At 44.9% G+C, this 19291-nt stretch overlaps 1 protein-coding gene across 1 annotated transcript in view; it reads right to left on the bottom strand.

The window, feature by feature from the left end:
• Nucleotides 1–2667: 2667 nt before the first annotated feature.
• Nucleotides 2668–19291, bottom strand: part of LOC144942060 (copine-2-like) — a 62527-nt gene continuing 45903 nt past the window's right edge. Inside the window, exons 11-16 of the mRNA XM_078868717.1 lie at nt 18709–18842; nt 13735–13789; nt 9654–9705; nt 8090–8223; nt 5634–5870; nt 2668–5075 (exon numbers count right to left, since the gene is read on the bottom strand). Coding sequence (XP_078724843.1) covers nt 4965–5075; nt 5634–5870; nt 8090–8223; nt 9654–9705; nt 13735–13789; nt 18709–18842 — 723 coding nt within the window. The 3' untranslated portion in view covers nt 2668–4964. The remainder of the gene's footprint in view (nt 5076–5633; nt 5871–8089; nt 8224–9653; nt 9706–13734; nt 13790–18708; nt 18843–19291) is intronic.

Genomic DNA, 19291 nt, shown 5'->3' with positions numbered 1-19291 from the left:
ATTGAACGTGAAACCTGTTAAACCCTCTTGTAAGTGCGATACAGTACTGGATATGGGGGAGCAGCAGTGGTTTGTGCAAACTCGCGTCCAAAGTTCGATTCTCCGCCATGGCCAACATCAGTGGCGAGTTTTATCTGAACCGGTTCCTGGGCCACCATCTTCACCAACCAACACTGACCAGCGGGTGAAGGGGCCGTCCATAAATGACGTCACGCACCTGGGGGGGGGGCGGGGGTCAGACATTTGTGACGATGTGTGACGAGGGGGGGGGGTCAAAAATCGTCAAAAATCGCGTGATGTCATTTATGGACGGCCCCGTAGAGGCCTTCATATCCAGTAGTGGATTGACAAAGTGCGATAAAATAGTTCTGCAAATACGTCCCACTTAAAAAAAGAATTTGAGTAATGAGATGCTCTAATTTTATGAAAACTTCACTGAAGACTTTGTGCCGTACGCATTATGCTGTGCGTAAAGACTCGAGCTTTCGCCTAAAAGGTTGAACCTGTTTTTTTTTATACCTTGTGGCAATGTCACATTCAGGGAGTTTCTTTTTAAAACACCCTTACAATAATTAGCCTAAAGCGGTTGGGGAAACTCTACAGTGATGGGATCTACCATGCCAAGCCCGTCATCACATTGCCTTTAAGGGGCCGTCCATAAATGACGTCACGCACCTAGGGGGGGGGTCAGACATTTGTGACGATGTGTGACGAGGGGGGAGTTTGAGAAATGTGACGACACATTAAAATGCGCAACTTTAAATAAATATAGACAACACGTTCTACTTAATTAAATAGACTGTTTAATGTTTTCTCCTACAACATCAGAGTGCAGCGCCACATTAAATACGCACTACAATGACAATAGTTTTAAGCGATTTGAAGCATTTTTAATTTTTTTGGAGGGGGGGGTCAAACTTTGTGACGTCATATTTAAAGGGAGGTCTGACTTTTTGTGACGCCGTGTGACGAAGGGGGGGGGGGTCAAACATCGTTCAAAATCGCGTGACGTCATTTATGGACGGCCCCTAAGGAGGGTCCTGCCAAGACGTTGCAGTCGGGGTGATGACTGCGATGTATATTATAATTGAGTAAATCACTGTTAAAATTTCCAATTTGGATGACAATCGGCACACAATGGCCTACTCTTGCGAATTACGTCACGGAATCTTTATGGGTCCACCGTGAAACAGGCGGCGCGGTGCGGTAAATACACCCGCAGTAATAATCAATTAAGGCGACCGCTTGATTCAAACGGTGAACCTCTCTGCAAAAGAAAGCGGTGCACGCACTACGACTGGGTCATGTGAATATCGTGTCATCCTGCTCAACATTGACCAACTATCTACGTTCAAAGCGGAAGCTGACGCGGATAGATGTATGCATTGGATACGCTCGTTCCTCTGCCTCCTGGACTTACGATTAAAAGCAGGTTTTGTTTGTGTACTTGCCAAGGATCAAACCGCTTGGGAGAGAGATTTTAAGATGTTTTCTTGTTCGGCACTCAGAAGCGCAGCTTGGAACGATAAGGCCCTTGAATAAGTAGATTTGCGAGACCACTGTATTGCTGATGTTGTATTTACAGCCCTGGAACAATTATAACCAGCCTTAATGTATGTTGAACTTCTTTCACGCTGTACATAGCCAACCGTGCTAATCTGAGATGCGGGGGAAGGAAAATAAACGAAACACAAAACGCAATTCTAGAATTAGTTTTTAAATATCATGTTAGAAAGACATATGTCTGTTAATTTAAAACTAGCTTATTTGCCCGTCCAAGGACGAGTGTATATTGCAGTAAATCTGAAATATTCAATAGAAAAATTGTTCAACTTATGATTATTAATGAGGGGGGGGGGGGGGGTGCCCCATGTGGAGTGACGTCACCCGCTAATGGGTATTGGGGAGGGGTGCGGCATATGGAGTGACGTCACTCCCTCATGGTTATTGTGGAGGGGTGCGGCATGTTGAGTTCGCGACTTTTTTGTGCGTTTGTGTCAATTTCCACGCGGGCATGAATGTTAATTAAGGGGGGGGGGGCTATTTTGCAGTGACGTCACGCACGGATGTAGCACTGTGCTGCGTAGATTTATTTTTTACCGTCACTTTCTGTAAAGAAACGTCATATTTTAAAATGATGGAATTAAAGTACTTTCAATAATTGTTGCATCTGAATGTACAAATGCAATCGACTGTTTCTGCAAAGCAAATGCTCCGTCATGCCTTCAAAAACATATTTAAGGCTTTCTGGAAGTGGTGCCAAAAGGACGGAATAATTTTTTTTTCAAGTGCTAGTTGGAGAGCCCTTTTTAGGGAGTGGTGGTGCAGCGGTTAAGAGCTCAGCGCTACGAACGGGTTCGATTATCACTCACGGTCAACACCAGTGACGATTATCTGAACCGATGATGGACCTCCCCTAGGTCGACTCAGCCTCAAAGTAGTAGCTCTTGTGGTGTGTAAATATTGCAACTCAGGAGACAAACGCGGCCGGGCGTGGTTCTGGCCACCCCCTCGTGTGCCGTGCCGGCCTTTATAGGTGCTCCTCCAGTCTGTTAAGGCCATATGGGGGGATCTTTGTAATTGTCTGAGTCTCCGATGAGGGCTCATAGCCAACTCAACATTATTTTCCACTCTCCCCTCCCAACTAAAACACAACAGAAGCAGAAGCATTTTTGCCAAAGAACTTTAATAAAGGAACAAAACACCTCACCACTGTAAACATTGTTGGAAAAAGCCTTTCTTGGCGTATAAAGATTAAAATTGATTATGAACGTAAATGTCAGTTAGCATTTTTTTATTGGTGTTTTTTAAACCATTTTTTACGTTCCGATTCTTTTCTATTTCAGCAAATTGGTGTCTTACTCAACTTTCGATCACAACTTCGGAACAAAGCAAGATCCCATTGCATAAAGACAAAGGGAAATAAAGAACACTGCTCGATAGAGGCCACGACTTGGCGGCATTTGTACAAAACATTTTCGAGTGGCGAGTCTCATGCCATTCATTGCTGCTGCTGCTTTGAATGTCAACAAAGGCATGCTTTGGCTGAACATTACATTGGCCACAATGTGTGTGTATGACTGTACATAATAAAAAAAATGTAATTCAGGTCCATTTTCGTCTCTCTTTTTCTCGTGATACAATTAAGACCAGCAATGATGATGACACAATGAAAAAAAAGTACAGCTCATGCATAACGATGATGGCACGCGCTTGCGTACGGACGTTGAGGACGCTGTCGCATTTGGTCTGCACGCACGTGCGCAATTTACACTTTTGAAAATGATCACAGTGGAGCGAACCCAGGGCCGCCGCCTGGAGCATCAATCACTCGAACTATTTTTAAACTTAGCGGGAGCGATGACAAACCCTTGTGTAGCCTCCAACATTCGGCAGGAGGCTGTCCTGCATGCGGCGTCAACGTAGAACAAAGCGGCTGCTACGCTCGACCCAGCGCGACCTGTCTTGCGACGTTGTTGAACGTTTCCATTAGCGGAGGTCAGGCGCTGACGCTGACCGACTGCATTAAGCAAAACAGGACGAAAAATGTTGGTCTCGTTAACTCACTTGAACCCAATTTCCTCATCAACTGCAGTACGTAAAAAAGCGAATGGAATTCCTCGCGTTAAAAAACGAAATAAAATGCTTTTTACAACCAAGCATAGTAATTGTTACATATATTCTCGTTATGGTATACAAAGGGTCATCATTAGTAACCGACGCTACCGTCACGAGCCATTCAGCGCGACAATGCCGAGCCTACTGATTTAAAGTTACACTTGACAGAGCGCTTACAAAAATTACATTATTAACAATACAAGTACATGACAGAAACAATCTAGCGTAAATGAAACATTTTACATTCGAGTGACATTTACACGGCACTCATCATTCTCACACAGCACCCGCGGCGAGGCGCAGACGACGGGTAAAACCCGATGTTGTCACTGGCCCCCCACGTCTCAAATCAAACGGCGATTGACAACGCCGGCTAACAGCAAAGCCTTACCGATTCGCTCTTGTGAAAGTGGCTCAATGATTCCATCGCGCAGCTTGCGTTCAAGTGGCACCCGTTCATTAGCAGGAGTTAAGCAACTAAGGCGCGTGTGAGACCGCCTAAACACTTTTGTCGGAGTCATCCTCCCGTCACAAATTGAGCAGAGTTTTCACGGCGGCACCGTTAAACGTCACACCGCGCGCTAGATCGCGTACGGACAAAGGGCAGTCACGGCGAGGAAAGCCACCACTGGAAGTGGTGAACCACCACGAGGTGTTCCCGACGACACCTCCAGTGTTGGTTTTCTCCCCCAGACACCAACACCCTTGTTTGGCATTGAGTTCAGAATGTGTGAATATCCCCCCTCATCTCCACTGATGCTATTGATACTCCGGCGCAGTTAAGAACAAATTACAGTCATCGTTAACACACTGCAACCTTGCCCCAACACCTGCATTACTGGGAACAGCAAATATTACAGGTGGGGGCGAGAAGGGGGCAGCAGGCCAACCGCGTTCAGTGGAGAGAGGGCAGCTGCGACAGCAAAACAATAAAACAGAAATTAAATAAAATCTGGAGAACTGTTTATTTATCAGTGGAGACAAGAAAAAGCTGTACCTACAAATATGAGCGACGTCATTAAAGCATGGGCGGTTACATCCCTCAGTGTTACGGGACGAAGCATGCTTAAAATATTTATGGCCTTGAGCCCAGTGCCGGGGCAAACGCTGAAGATCGTCGCGACTGTGACGATTAAAAAAATTCGGAGGTGCAAAACTAAAATTAACGGCTCCAACATATAAAATAGCGACATAAAAAGTACCAAATATTCTAACAAGGATAACACTTTTTCGTTTTGGTTGTTTCCACCGCACGGTTCCAGGAAAAATCAGGTTGTTGAGTGAATTGGCAAGAGCACAGGCCACATTGAGTCTCCCAGCAGATGGTGAGGTTCCTTGGGACAGGGTCAGTCGGTGTGCGTCGAGTTGACTGGAGACAGGTTCCTCTGACGGAAGTACTGCACCACTTGACCGGGGAGCTCGGCCAGGACGCTTTTGGCCAGTTCCTCCTTGGCTGCCTGCATACACGCCCACGAGTCGCACATTTATTTTTATATTATACAATACGTCCAACCACCATGGAGGTGGAGGGATGAGATCGGTTAATGTGCAGGAGTGAGATGGTTGCTAGCAGGAAGATAAAGGCCAGAGAAGATCATATGAAATCTTTAAAAAGTGCAATTTAAGACATTTAATCGACAGTGATAGCTATGTGACTTTACCGAAAGAACCAAAGAGTATAGTGAGAGTTAATTATAGACAGAAGTGTCTTCTGGCCAAGAGGAAGCAGTACAGAAATACATTCCCAAAAGCAGAGAGTCTTGAAACTCAGTTATTCCTCATAGAACAAAATATTGACGAAATTATTTTATTGATTAACAGGCGACCCGAACAACAATCAACTCTGTTGGGTGACCCCTGTACATGGAGTTATTTTTAAACAATAAACACTTAATTTAATATCATCGCTTAAACCTGGCAAATGTCTGCATTCCGCAAGGGAGAGCTGAAAAGTGAGGGTAAGGCAGAATCCACCTTCGTCATCACCGGCCGCACGGTGCACGCGCGCGACTCACGTAGCGGAACTGGCGAAAGGGCACGAATTGCACGATGTCGCGGGCAGCCGCCTCGCCGGAAGGCGCCGTGAGCACGCGGTCGTCCGAGTCGAGCACCTCCATGGCCTCAAAGTCGGCGTTGCCGACACCCACGATGATGACGGACATGGGGAGGCGCGATGCCTTCACGATGGCTTCGCGCGTTGCCTCCATGTCGCTGATTACGCCGTCCGTGATGATCAACAGCACGTAGTACTCCTGGCCCCGGGACCACGCACCATCGGATGTGAGCTCAAATCAGAGGTTGGGAACCTATGGGCCAGATTCAGCCCGCAACTTAATTTCATCTAATCCGCGGCCACAATAAATCTCCTGCGATATTTATCCCATTACCGCAAGAATCTTATCCGCACTGATTGAGTACTCGAGGGGCATATATTTGACCGAGCACCAACGCGGTTTGTAATGCTAGTGTGCCCAGTCACCTGTAAAGGTGACCCCTAAATAAGTTTTAACTGTCTGCACTTGTCGATGATGCATTTAATTCTTTATCGAGTCAGCTTATTGGCAGATGGTAAAGATGAATAAAACTCCTCGTGGTATTTGAGATTCATTGAGATTCAACTCACCAAACCGTCTCAAAGCAATACCGAGTGTGACAATCACTTGGCTACCCAGTGACTATTACTTTAAAAAGACTATCTATTAATTACTGCCAATTGAAGGTATGACAGATATGAAATATATAATATTCACAATAACTATAGAGTGTGATTTTTGAAAATGAGATTTGAAATTAGATCGAAATGAATTCCCATTTTTTGAGATGGCACCGTCATTCATGATGCATGATAATATGATAACCAATCAATGTAATTAGTCTGAATGGGAGCTGGCTGTCAAACGTATGTAATCCCAAAAGAAAGATTTGATGTGCAGGATTTGTAATTTTCCAAATGACAATGGGGATCCGGCCTCAACTGCAACACAGGAACAGTGATATGTCAATTTTCACATTTCAATTAATTAACATATTTGCACAATTTAATTGTCGCAACAAATCTAGATTTGAAGTTTTCGTGACTGCAGGGATCCAAGCTCAACAAACACCGTACAAGGCTGTATTTGACATTTCTTAGCCGTACACCAGAGCTCACACTTAACCCTTTCCCGTCCCGAGACATCTGCAAGTTGCAGGATGGGGGTCCCGTTCCCCTCTGAATCTCGGAACACGCAAGCGGCTCAGCATTAAATTTATTTAGAGAGGCGTAGCGCCGTTGTTTTTAAATAATTGTACAGTAAAACCTTGGATTGCGAGTAACTTGGTCTGCGAGTGTTTTGCTAGACAATCAAATTTTTAAAATAAATATTAATATTCAAATATTAATTTGATAAACGAGCGAGGTCTTGCAATACTAGTATGTATACGCTTTGTCTGCCGAGCGTCACGTGATCACAACTGATATACGAGTGCTTTGGATTACAAGCACGTTTCCGGAACGAATTATGCTCGCAATCCAAGGTTTTATTGTACTTACCGCAGAGACCTGTAGCGACACGAACGCACTATATGATAGCTGGCACCGAGCCATGCCACATACCCTCTGACATGGCCTTGAGGGAGCCTCAGTACCGATAAAGTTATTTTATTTTAGTTTTTCTTCTGGTTTAGATTTGATGTAGACTTAAGTCATCGGAATGGAATCAGAAGAAAAACCGATGATGTACACGTTCTGTTGACGTAGTTGTGTGCAGCGAGGGGTGGGCAAGGCTTAAGGAGGTATTTTTTTTGTTGTCGTCATAACTACTAGCTCATGCGGTACTTACAGCTCCCATATTTTTCAGAGGTAAAAACTAAAAGTAAATCTAAATTGTGTGAAAAAGATGCTGTTATAATGGGCTCCTTGGGCTGGTATGAGGGACAAATCTGGATGTCAACTTGAATGATTGAAAAATAATATTCTTTAACACTATCAAAATACATGCAGGTATCGCTAATAAACTAAACGTTTATTTTACCAGGTAAGGCCCACTGAACTATATATCTCTTTTTCAGAAGCGACTTGACCATAAAATGATAGCTCAAAGAAGTGTCTTATCATGTAGATATTTATAGGAGCCAAATAATCTAAACGCATGTTTCTGAAATGTGGAGGGAAAAACCGGAGGACCTGGAGAAAGCCCCATATGACCATGGGGAGAGAGACATGCAAACTCCAAATATACAGGCGTCAGGGTCGCAATCGAACCCACGACCTCTTGTATACCATGCAAGGTAGTTAACATCTCGCCACCGCGACACCCGTATTAGTACTCGTACTCGTACTAATACTAGTACCGTGGACATAAAATACGCACGGGAAACCCATTGAGATTCAACAGCTCCCCCACCCCTCGCTGCACACACACAAGATCCCCGATGACCTACGTTTATTCGTACGATGAAAATAATATGGGATATGGTGTATGTAGCATACCGAGGCGGAGGCACTCCCGCTGGCCGTGTGCGCAAAGCTGGCCACGTGGTTGATGATGGGAGAGAAGTTTGTAGGGCCATATAGGCGGATGTTCTGCAGGCAGAAGTGGTACGCGGCAACGATTCCCTCGATGCCTGGTGGTGTACGGGGGGGGGGGGGGCGACGCGGCACGCAACGGTCGCATGAGCCGCGGAGCAAACACAATTACGCAGGTAGGAGTTACAAACCAGTCAATGCCGTGTTGGAAATGAGCTGTGTATAATTAAAAGCAGGCACACATGCATCATCATCATTAGCCGTGATAATCTATCGCTTGCTGTACAAAGATGTCCCGATGCTGTGGCCATCCTGTGATGCCACAATCCATCTAGTTGCTGCGTAGGAGCTGATCTTATTGCTCCATATGCATGGTGGATGCCTCTCTTGGGTGTGTTCACTCCTTTTACTGCCATTCTGTCACCCTTCTCATCCATCGGCCATCATCTGCTCACTTTCCTAACAAGTTAATGCAAATAATAAAAAAAACTACTTGTAGTTTTTTGTTATTTTATTGCAACCTATCTACGTGACTTTACCGAAAGACCCAAAGAATATGAATTCCTGCAGTCACAAAAGCTTTAAGTCAAGATTAAGTTAATGTAATGTTTATAGTTTCTCCGATCCATATGTTCCTCTCTTCCTCTGCATCTGTGTAATTACCAAAATGTATGTGAATATACCAGATCCAAAACACATCGCAACTGTTGTGTTCATAAACACTGACTTAAAGCAGAAAATATATGTTATTGACCCACGTTTTGGGCAATGGGCCATCTTCAGCACTCTGGATAGCCTGCTGCAATACATGTTACATTCCAATTGCATGTCAAATCATTTTTTAAATGTACTGGGAGGTAAGCAGATTGTCAGCTGGATTCAGCTAGAAAATGTTAGGTCAACCGCACATCAAGTTTCAGAGGACACTTAATTTTACACAGGTCTGTAAAACCGGCAACAGGCTACTCTGGTTATTTTGCCTCTTCAGCAGAAAAAATTGGCGCAAATTTGATTCGCTCATGCATATACGTAAAATTAAGTTAACGAAGGCAATGAAAACGGCCACTCCCATATTGTGCGAACATTTCTAAATTTCTCTCTGTGATATTTCAAACGCGACAAGGGCCTGCACGATGATTAAAAACAGTGACCAAGCGGAACGCTCGGCGTGAACCTCCCCCGCTGCTATGTGCGCGTCTCGATGGGACACAGCGTGCGAGAGATGCGTGCACGTGTTCAGCCCTTACATAATTGAACATCGCACAACAACAATGGTATCGCAGGCACAAGTGTTCAGAATTAGTGCTCACTTTGTCCGCTAAATGACGGAAAGTGGACACTGCTACTGCTGTTGCAGGGGAGGACGTGACGGTTTCATTTGAGCACGTATATATTTTGAACTTCTTTCGCGCCGTACATAGCCAACCGTTCTAATCGCAGGTGCGTGTTTGGTGGTTCAGGTAATAAGTATTATGCTACATAGCTTGGTGGAGGAAATACTGCACCAATATTGATTGTGCAACGTTACCTGTGCAGAAAGGGTTGGATGGGTTAAAATTCAGCGCAAAGTCATGGTGCACCTTGGTGGGTGAGGGGGGGGGAGGAAAAAAAGCCATATTACACGTGTAATTATGGATTTTAAAAAATGTATAACAAAATAATGCACCAAACATATGCAATCCCTTTTGACTGACAGTACCCCCAAATGAAATTATATTTAACAATTGATGGATAAACAGCTCAGGGCTTCTCTGCAGAGGACGGACACGCAGGTGGCACCGCGAATAAGGACAACACAATTTGGATTTATCAAGCGTCTAAAGTGTCAAGTCTAAATCCCCGTGGCAGCTAGAATGGCTCCAGTGGCATGACGGGCAAGATTAAGATGCTAAGCCGTCCCTACTATTGCCTTCCTGCGCCAGGTGAATTCATCCGTCAGTGTATTTCGCTGCTGGCGAAAGCCCTGGAATTATTTCCATTCATTAGGAACACGCTCGTGAATTATTAAGTTTGAGTGTGATACGGATGTGTGTATTGAAATGCTAATTGTTTTAATTAGGAGTAAACATTGAGGATTATGTTACATCAACACACGTGAGACTTGAGGAAGGTAAGTGGATGGGCGATGTGGCGGTGGCGGTGTCTGTCAACGTGATAATTGCGCGGGAACGAGACAACCTCCAGGTCCGCGTTTCGGGGCACAGTGTGCACTCCAGACATGGCGATGGGACGACAATGCGCGTGTTTTTAATCGCATAACACACATTGCTTCTGGCAGGGGAGGAGTCGAGAAGATGGATACACGCAGAGCAAGGTCAAAATCCTTTGTGAAGACAACAATTGACAACCCCTGGAGACACGTTCGGCGATCCACTCATGCTCACTTTGCAAAAAAAAAACGCTGCAGGGACATGATGTCACCCATCTTTGCGTGTTTGGTTCCAGCTCGGCAAATTGTCATTGAAGGCCCTACGCTGGCTCAGCTTGGATATGTCAGTGGAAAAGGGGGTCTAACAGATCACTTCTAGGTGAATTCTGCAAATAGGTGCCACCTGAGGACACGTGAGTAATATATATGCATAATTAATTGCTCTTGTTTGTTTAGCATATTTCAGAAACAATCTTTTGTAAGAAAAATAAAAGGACCAAGTCACTCCGAGCCTTTTATGATTTTTAAAAAACAATACAGAGTGGCCAACGGGGACACGGTCACATCCCCCCCAGCAAGATAAACATGTTCTTAAGTCATCGCGTGACATTTAAACAAAGCGTAAAATAATTTAACCATTTTTACTCTCGACGTCGTTTGTGAATGTTAAATAATTTATGGAACCGTTTACACCTAAGGGATGAGATGATACTTGCTGGGTAGTTCTGCTGCTGATAGGGTATTTTTTTTTTTGGGATGCAGATGTAAAGTATGAATGTGATCTAACAGAGAAAACAATGTAAGTTAATTGTTAAATTAAACTATAAACAATTTGGAATTTACCAGGTAAGGCCCACGAAGCTATAAAGCTCTTTTCAGAAGCGACCTGGCCACAAATGATAGCTCAACGAAGTGGCTTATCACGTGGAAATTTATTACAGCCAAATACTCTAAACGCGTGTTTATAAACGTGGAGGGAAAAACCGGCAGGCTAGGTAGTTAACGTCTCGCCACCAGGCACAGAGGGTGTGTACCTGTCTTGTGGAAGGGAAAACAATTCTGTTACATTTGGTGCAAAAAAACAAGTTAACTGAATAAGACGGCCTCTCAATTCCAATGACATTACTATACAAATTAAATCAATGTTCCAATTGATTTTTTAAAATGTTAATACAATTGTTGAATGAAGTCAACCGGTGAATGTTGACAACCTATGCTAATGAATGCTCTGCAAAGAGAATTTACCCTGCAGAGGAAATTTGGCACAAAATGATGATGGTTTATTGAGCTACATTTTCAACTAGATTATCTCACAATAATGACCAGATTCCAGCTACAATTAGCGACCAAAACGAAAATAGTACTACTTTTAGGAAATTTACATTAGATTTTAACTTAAAAGCAGTATTGCTCCACCTGGCATAGGATGTAATGTATTTATAGAGAGTAAAATATATTAGCAAACTTTAAAAGGGAAAAAAAAGTGAAATCAGATAAAAATTCGATATTACAGACAAAAACAGCTCACTGGTGTGTTTGTTGTGCTACGTGGTGTTTCGACAGATGTCTAAGGGTCTGCAACTAATGCCGATAACTCATTCAGCAACGGAGAGAAAAGATCAAGGGAGGGCGATGTAACAGAAAGTGTTTCAACAGGATACAAACACGGCAATCTTGGCCTCTCCATTCTAATGATGCTGCGGCTGCTGCTAGTTCCCATTGCAATAGAAAAGCAGGGGCCAAGTTAACCCCAGTAGTCCCTTGTTTAACTTAGCTACTGTTACGTTACACCTCTACAAAATGTGCCATTTAAAAAATAAATTTACTCTCTTTGTAAATGTTGCCACAATTGTGTAAGTATTACCTAGCCACTTTTACATGTAACCCTTACAGGACTTGCCATTCTATACAGGTGGCTTATGGATAGACCTATATAGCTCAGTGAGTCTTACCTGGTAAAATAAAAAATAGGTGATATAACCTGGCTCTTCCGGTGGATATCACATCTTTCATAGGTAGATGACCCCTTTTATAAGTTGGTCGATTTTGTTAATTTGTAATATGCTTTTTTGTTTCTCTCAGATGTAAGCACAGTGGTGTATAGGCACTTCCCCCCCCTCCCCCCATGACGGAAATGACCAAGATTACACCGTGACAAGTTAAACAAGAACACCATGGGCAATGCTGCCAGTCGCCTGTTCTGACCGACAAGAGCTCAGCTCGCTCGGTGGACAAGGGCCACCCGCTCGCATTAATTATCTTACTCCCTCATCAGTCACGGAGCGTATTTTTAGCGGAAGGGTCTACGGTGGCCGTACCGCAGACTTGACATTGCACGTCCTCGCGGGCGCTACCCCCTCGCCGCTCGCGAGCGTTCCAGGCGGTGCTTATCCCCGGTGGCTCGGGCGCCGGCGTTTAATTGTCAACGGCAAAAAACGCGAGGGTCCGCGACACACGACACGAGGACCCGCCCACCCGGGCCACGTAGCTCATGGGTCATCTGAGTCACCAAGGCCACTGACAAAGTCCCCACTTTGTAACAAAGAAGATCTCACTGCGCTACACATATGACTGTTACCTTTGAGCTACAATTTTTTGTATATCTTTCAATTACGACATATAAATGCTAACATCTTGAGTGGTGCATTACTATGCAACTCAGAATTAGAATATCTATGAGACCTTTTTTCCAGTATGAAAGTATGAAAAATAAGAATAGGTTTTACCTTTTCTGGCAATAAAATATGGGTTAAGATGTTCAAATAGATACCTTTTGCAAGGAATTAAGTCTGTATTAACCACATGTATTTGAGGCAAACCATGCAGAATTAGAATCTTTATTTAGACAGGAGGAATACAATGAGCTATTAAACTCTTTTTCACAGATGTCCAGTAGTAATATCCAGTAGTAACTGCCAAAACAACAGGGCTTTTAACGTCACAGGAAGGCGTATGCATTTCCCAGCACAACTACCGCAAAAGGAGGATGATCCTTGGAAAACCAGGACAGGTGGCAGCACTGGCAGCACAACAACGCTTGTGCCAAAGTGGCACGCGCTTGATTAGACCGGCACGGGAATGCAGGACAGTACCGTGACAATACCAACACTCTTTCCGTATTTTTAGCGTAGCTTGCGGCGGACACGTGGAGTGGTTGCCCCTCCCTGCGTACACTCGTGAATACGACAATAAATAATCAATGACTCTCTGGTAATGAAGGCATCTCATTGTCAACAACGGAGCACCAGACAAGCAGCCGAGCCCAAGTTCAATGGCCATCACTGGTGCCGGCAGTGTGTGCTCCCTCAGTGGTGCGGTTGGGCACTCCCGGTTTTGCTTGGCATTGGTTGCGCGTTTGAGTATCATGGTGGGAGGTGGCACAATTGGCGTCGATAAGTGTGCCTGAATGAACCCCAAGTCGGAAACACCATTGCATGCTCAGCGTGAAGAAAAAGCATACCTTCCAGTCGGGAGGAAGCTGAGCTCCAAAACCCAATGCTGGGAAAAGCTTGTCCCTGCGAGACAGAGAGAATAACACAGCTTTAAGGCTGAGGCCGTTTAATGTCAAGTAAATTATTTTATGCCCAGAGAGAGAGAGAGAGTGACTACTGCATTGTTTTTTGTGGTTATGCTGTAAAATGCAACCAGTAAGACGCGAATAAAAACACCGGCCTACGAGCTTATTTCTAATACAGAAGAACAGTGGACTATTTCAGAGAGGCCACTGTGCCTTCTGTAAAGGTGCAAGGAGAAAACTAGAAGACTTAGCCACTGCTTTAGCAGTCAGATGCAAAATCGTAATCAGGGCCTGTCTTCAAAACCGTTTTTCCCAAAGAAAACTGCAGCTTCGAGATACGATTTCCTCGGAAGAGAATGATGGAAACATTGCCATTTTCGCCCAGAAAAAGGCCACACCCCACACAAGCAATTTCTGAATCAGTGGGATAATTGTGGAGGCTCAGCAGCACTACAGACTTGACTTTAAAATTGTTACCGCCACATGGAACATAGCACATTTTGTGCAGGGAACACTTAGAGATGTTCATCTGGGCCACAGCAGCTAGCCGACTGTCATGGGGTGACAGCGCATACAACTCTACACAGGACAATGCACCCAACACATACATTGTCTCTAAGGTCAAGAGGTCATCATGGCTAAAGCTGTAGATGCCACCAGAGTGGAGCATAGCTATACTTCTGCTAGAGCTCACATTTGTAGTAAAGTATCCAAATCTATTTCATCTGTAAGTCTATTTAAAAATTGCAGCGCATGTACTTTTGTATTATTAATTCTGTCAGCATGACCTTCCAATGCAAGCACAAGCTCGGCTCTGTATACACTTCTCCGGCAGACGGCTGCCTAATACGACCTTAGGGAGCCTCGTACCTGGCAAGTCGGAGGCATGACTAAACCAATGATGTAATTCCCTTTGTGTCACGAACAGTTTCAAGCCGAGTGTGCGCAGAGCCATTACTGGCTGATCTCATTGTCACACGTGCAGAATTTGCCGCCATGGCACTCCATATAATTCACCACTCAACATAGCAGGGGCAGTGGCACGAGTCTATCCAGAGCGGAGTGTAAAAGACAGATGGGCCACGGGGCTGCCCGGTACTGGCCGTGAGGGCAGAACGCTCACTGCACAGGGGCCGTATTGTATGAGTGAGTCCGTGGAAGGGCACGGATTAGGGTGAAAGGCACAGCTGAAAAGGCGTCAGGGCTTCAGCGCCACTTCCTCCCCATGCTCGGCATCGCTGTCACATTAAAGGGGGAAATCGCTCAGCACGTATTTAAACGGATGAATTATTAACAAAGCTTAATGTAGGTATCGGCTCGCTACACAGCCGATCGATCGTTCCATTGCCGCTGCCCTCCCGTCCATGCTGCCTTTTCAAAAACGCGGCTAAAACGCCGCGGCGTGAGCGATACCGTCAGCCGAACGTCCCTGTGGGAGCTTGTGATGTGCGTGCGGGATGAACCAGCGAGCCCGTGCTAATGAGGGCTCAACCATGGAACGTTGTTGCTTGGCGGAGGAGAAAATCGGCACGCATATTGTTTTGTCGTCGTCTGTTCGCGTGTGCTCTGAGTTTGCGTGAACGCACGCCTATGTACAAACAGTTCCTTCCTCTCGTGCAGTGCAGTCGGACGTCAGAGCCTCTCCCTCTCAATACCCCCCTACCATAGAAGGTATGTCCGCATCAATTTATCTTTCGCTGGCATTCAGGATGTTGTTAAACTAAGAATTTACGAGAAATGTTATATTATTGCCTCCTAGATTTTTCTCCCCTATCCCCATCCACCTGAAAAGTTGTTGCAGATTGCGTGAGCAATTCCGTGCACCCACGCCTTAGAAGGGAATAAGTTGGTGATAGTTTCTGTATTATTAGTCATGTTTCTATTCACCTAGGTAAGCACCCCACTTTGCGGGAGACTCATTTTAGCAGTAAATGTCGGTAACATTCGTAGGGTATTGATTTTCACATCACTCTCCGAGGACCGCCAACCAGCTTTTTTTTTTTGTGTAGATTCTTGGCGACGGAAAATTACAAGTAACGATCGCCCCCGCTTTGTGCACGGAAGCGCACGATGTGTCGCCTCACGCAGGGCGGCGTCTTTTCATCGCCCGCCTATAGCAAGCTTGCGACCACTCCGATCTCTCCTCCCCACTGCCCGCCTGAATGCCTGACCCTACCCCTGCCAGGACAGCTGCTCGTTAGCCGCTTCCACGCCACGGGGCTGCATGGTCGGCGAACGGTGGGGTCAGTTGGGCTCCTATCGCAACCACCACCACCACCGCCGCCGCCGCGAGAACACGCCGGTTGTTTAACGCGACGAGCTCTGACCCCTGACTGCAGGCGTCAAAAGGTCAAAGGGATATTGTCTCTCTGCTCCAAGGAGCATTGGTACTCCACTTAAGGGCCTGAGCAAGTGTAGGAAATTCCACATCTCCATGACCAGGGCTATTCACACCACAGGACGACTGCTGTTGACTTTCCCCAAGGCAGTGCTGCTCGTTTTACCAATGCCGGAGAAATGATGCTGACTAGGTCATCCCCTGACCAGGATTTGAACTCACAATTCTTCCACTCAAGCTATAGCGGTACAACGCTGATTTTCAGCCATAACACATGGGTGGATAAAACAAATTCCGCTATAGGGATGTCAAAACAAACAATGTATCACCTGCTGCCAATGGGTTAATATTTGATACATTTCCGTGAGTGAGAGTGTATGGCATTTACATGGCCTGCAAAGGAATATATTATTGCCAACATTTTAATCACTTTAATAATGCACTGGGTGATTATGAAAGGAGCTAACGTTTTAGCGATTTGTATTCACAGCCAGGCGCATCAAATTGCACAGCCAAGGGAAGAAAGCGAACGAGCATTTGCGAGCCGGCCCCGCGTGACAAAGTCGAACAGGTTTTCGGTTTTCAATTGCCTCTGTGGAACAATGAAGATGAACCGGTACGCTGATCGCACTCGGAGGCTGTTAATGTAGGGAAAAAAGCACATTAAATAAACCCCTATTTATCTTCTGCAAATTTAATTTGTGTAGGAGACTTCACTGAAATGAATCGCACAGCCTTTGCCAAATGAATATCATAACACTGCAGCTGTATGCGACACACACTGGATTTAAAATAATTGCAATGTTACCATTCAAAACTGTGGCATGTGTTATTCTATACTCTCCGGTTCTTTTGGTAAAGTCACGTAGATAGAAAAATAAAATAAACACTAAAATTCGGTCGCAACACAAGCGTCCGTCATCAGGTGACAAATGCTTGTGTTGCGATTGAAACGATGTGTTTCTTTTATTATTTTTTCTCTATCTACGTGACTTTACCGAAAGAACCAGAGAGGATGGATTCCTGCAGTCACGAAAGTTTCAAATCAAGAATGTGTTATTCTGTTCATTGAGCTGCTGTATTTTTACCCAACTTTCCGCAAAATTAAAATGTAATTTGTTAATGATGGCTTTATGAATGCGGGACTGGAAATAAAACGTGACACGAAGCGACCATGTAATGGTACATTGCCCTCCTCCAAATCTCTCATCGGACAGGGGTGACCCCTCGACCTACAATTCCCAGAGCGTGGAAATAATGAAATTAAATTATGACAAAGTGGCTCCATGTTCTGTGTCTCACGCCCAGGCTGCAATTTTCACAAGGGATCCATATGTTTCTCAATGACAGTTTTAATAAACTACAATAGCATGATATGTTAAGTACATTTTTTCTATTCCTCTTCACAATGTTCTTTTCTCTCTAAAGAAACAAATGAAATGAGCAGAAGCTGAACTGCCAGTGTTCCAAAAACCACGGAAGGTTGCTGATTAAAAAAATATATTTCTCCAACATGACGAACACCCCAAGCACCTATTGTCTAACCATTTAAACACTGAACAAAGCACCTGTTCAAGACTGGAAGAAATCAAATCTGGAGAGTCCATTATATAGACCGAAGATTGATGTTGACCATCGTCGTCTCTGAGCTTATTCCCCAACCAATGTCTCACTGGCCAACATTCTTGACAAACCCTAAACATACAACACGATGAAACACGGAGCTTGGGTTTCTCCCAAAAATAAATATACCTCGCAAGACGCCGGTTGCAAATAAAAATTACTGGAATCATCAAAATTCATAGCGCAGTCGAGGTAGCAGTTAAGCAAATAAAATAATCCCACAGGTAATGGGGTTAAGGGCCCTTAATGTGCTTCCCGTGGGCGTGATGGGATCTGCCAAGCCAGTCGAGGCATTTCCACACCGAAGATTGACAGCGGCATTAAGCACGTTTCTATGCCAGTGAAAGGGTGGCCGTACAATTCCCCTTGCACTACTTACCGCAGAAGCCGAGCCTTAAATCACCGCATGGCGTCAAAATGATCAAAACAGCCATGCTGGGAATCTATCCAAAATTTTGCCTTTAAAACCGAAAAATCTGACAGCAAGCGGTAACTACGCTGGGAGGACATCACAAGCCTCCAGACCAAGATGAACACTTGTGCCAGCAAGTACTTGTTATCTGTCATGAAATGAAAGACATTCTCGATCACTGATCTGTTTTTTATTTTTCTATTCTGCTTCCAAACTGCTTCCAAGTGTAAATCTGGGGTGTGAAACGCCAGAGCTCGAGGGGTGCAAACTTGCGGGATTTATAGATAATATGAAATCTCCAACTGATAAACATCTCGAAACAAGCAAAGCAGGTCTAATTAAGCAACTTATTTGCTCAATTAGGGGCGTAATAGGGTAAATGAAAGCTCATTTAGAAACTAAAACAAGAAAACACTGTGACCCTCTATCACAAGGGTTGTGCAATCTCTGGAGTCAACTGAACAGCTTCTCAAGTAAAATCACGTTCACAAATCCGTTTTCTGCTTGGATTGAGCTGGGCGATTGTTGCGCACGTTGCACTTACGTGTCGTAGTCCTGGATGATCTGGCCCACGGCCCAGATGGCAGCCAGGTAATCATTCATGCCCGTGGGGCTGATGTAGTGCAGCGAGGATGCGTCCCGTGGGTTTCCGTTGGACGCCGTGAAGTCTATGCCCACCTGCAAGCACGCACACGCGACAACTCCTCGCTAGGCAACTCGCATTGTGACGCAGCACAGCCAGAATGAAAAACATGTGCACAAAAAAGACAAAAAAATACATTCGTTCCGGCACCAGCATTTTTGGGGCGGCTAAGGAATGGAGGACAGGTATTGTGAGATGCTCTTCACTAAAGTCTGCTGTTGGATCAAGGGTTTTGCTAAAGGGATTTGGATAGAGTGGCGCTTATGGCTGGAGATGTGGGTAACAGTCTGAGGCAACATGATAGAAGGCACGTACTGTTTATAGGAGATCATGTCCAGCACAACAGCCGACATTCACCACTAAGTGGCGGTGATACCACTAAAGTTCTTGTGCCAGGCTAGGTGCATTTTGAGGCCACATAAAGTGTCAAAGTCTGGCTTAGTAGGCAGTCAAGAGACAGATCTAGGTGCCATGGATTGACCAA

The sequence above is a fragment of the Lampetra fluviatilis genome, chromosome 26 (genome assembly GCF_964198595.1).
Source record: "Lampetra fluviatilis chromosome 26, kcLamFluv1.1, whole genome shotgun sequence".
Taxonomy (NCBI): Eukaryota; Metazoa; Chordata; class Hyperoartia; order Petromyzontiformes; family Petromyzontidae; genus Lampetra; species Lampetra fluviatilis.
The sequence above is the reverse complement of the archived record's forward strand: the minus strand, read 5'-3'. Positions and strand labels throughout refer to the sequence as shown.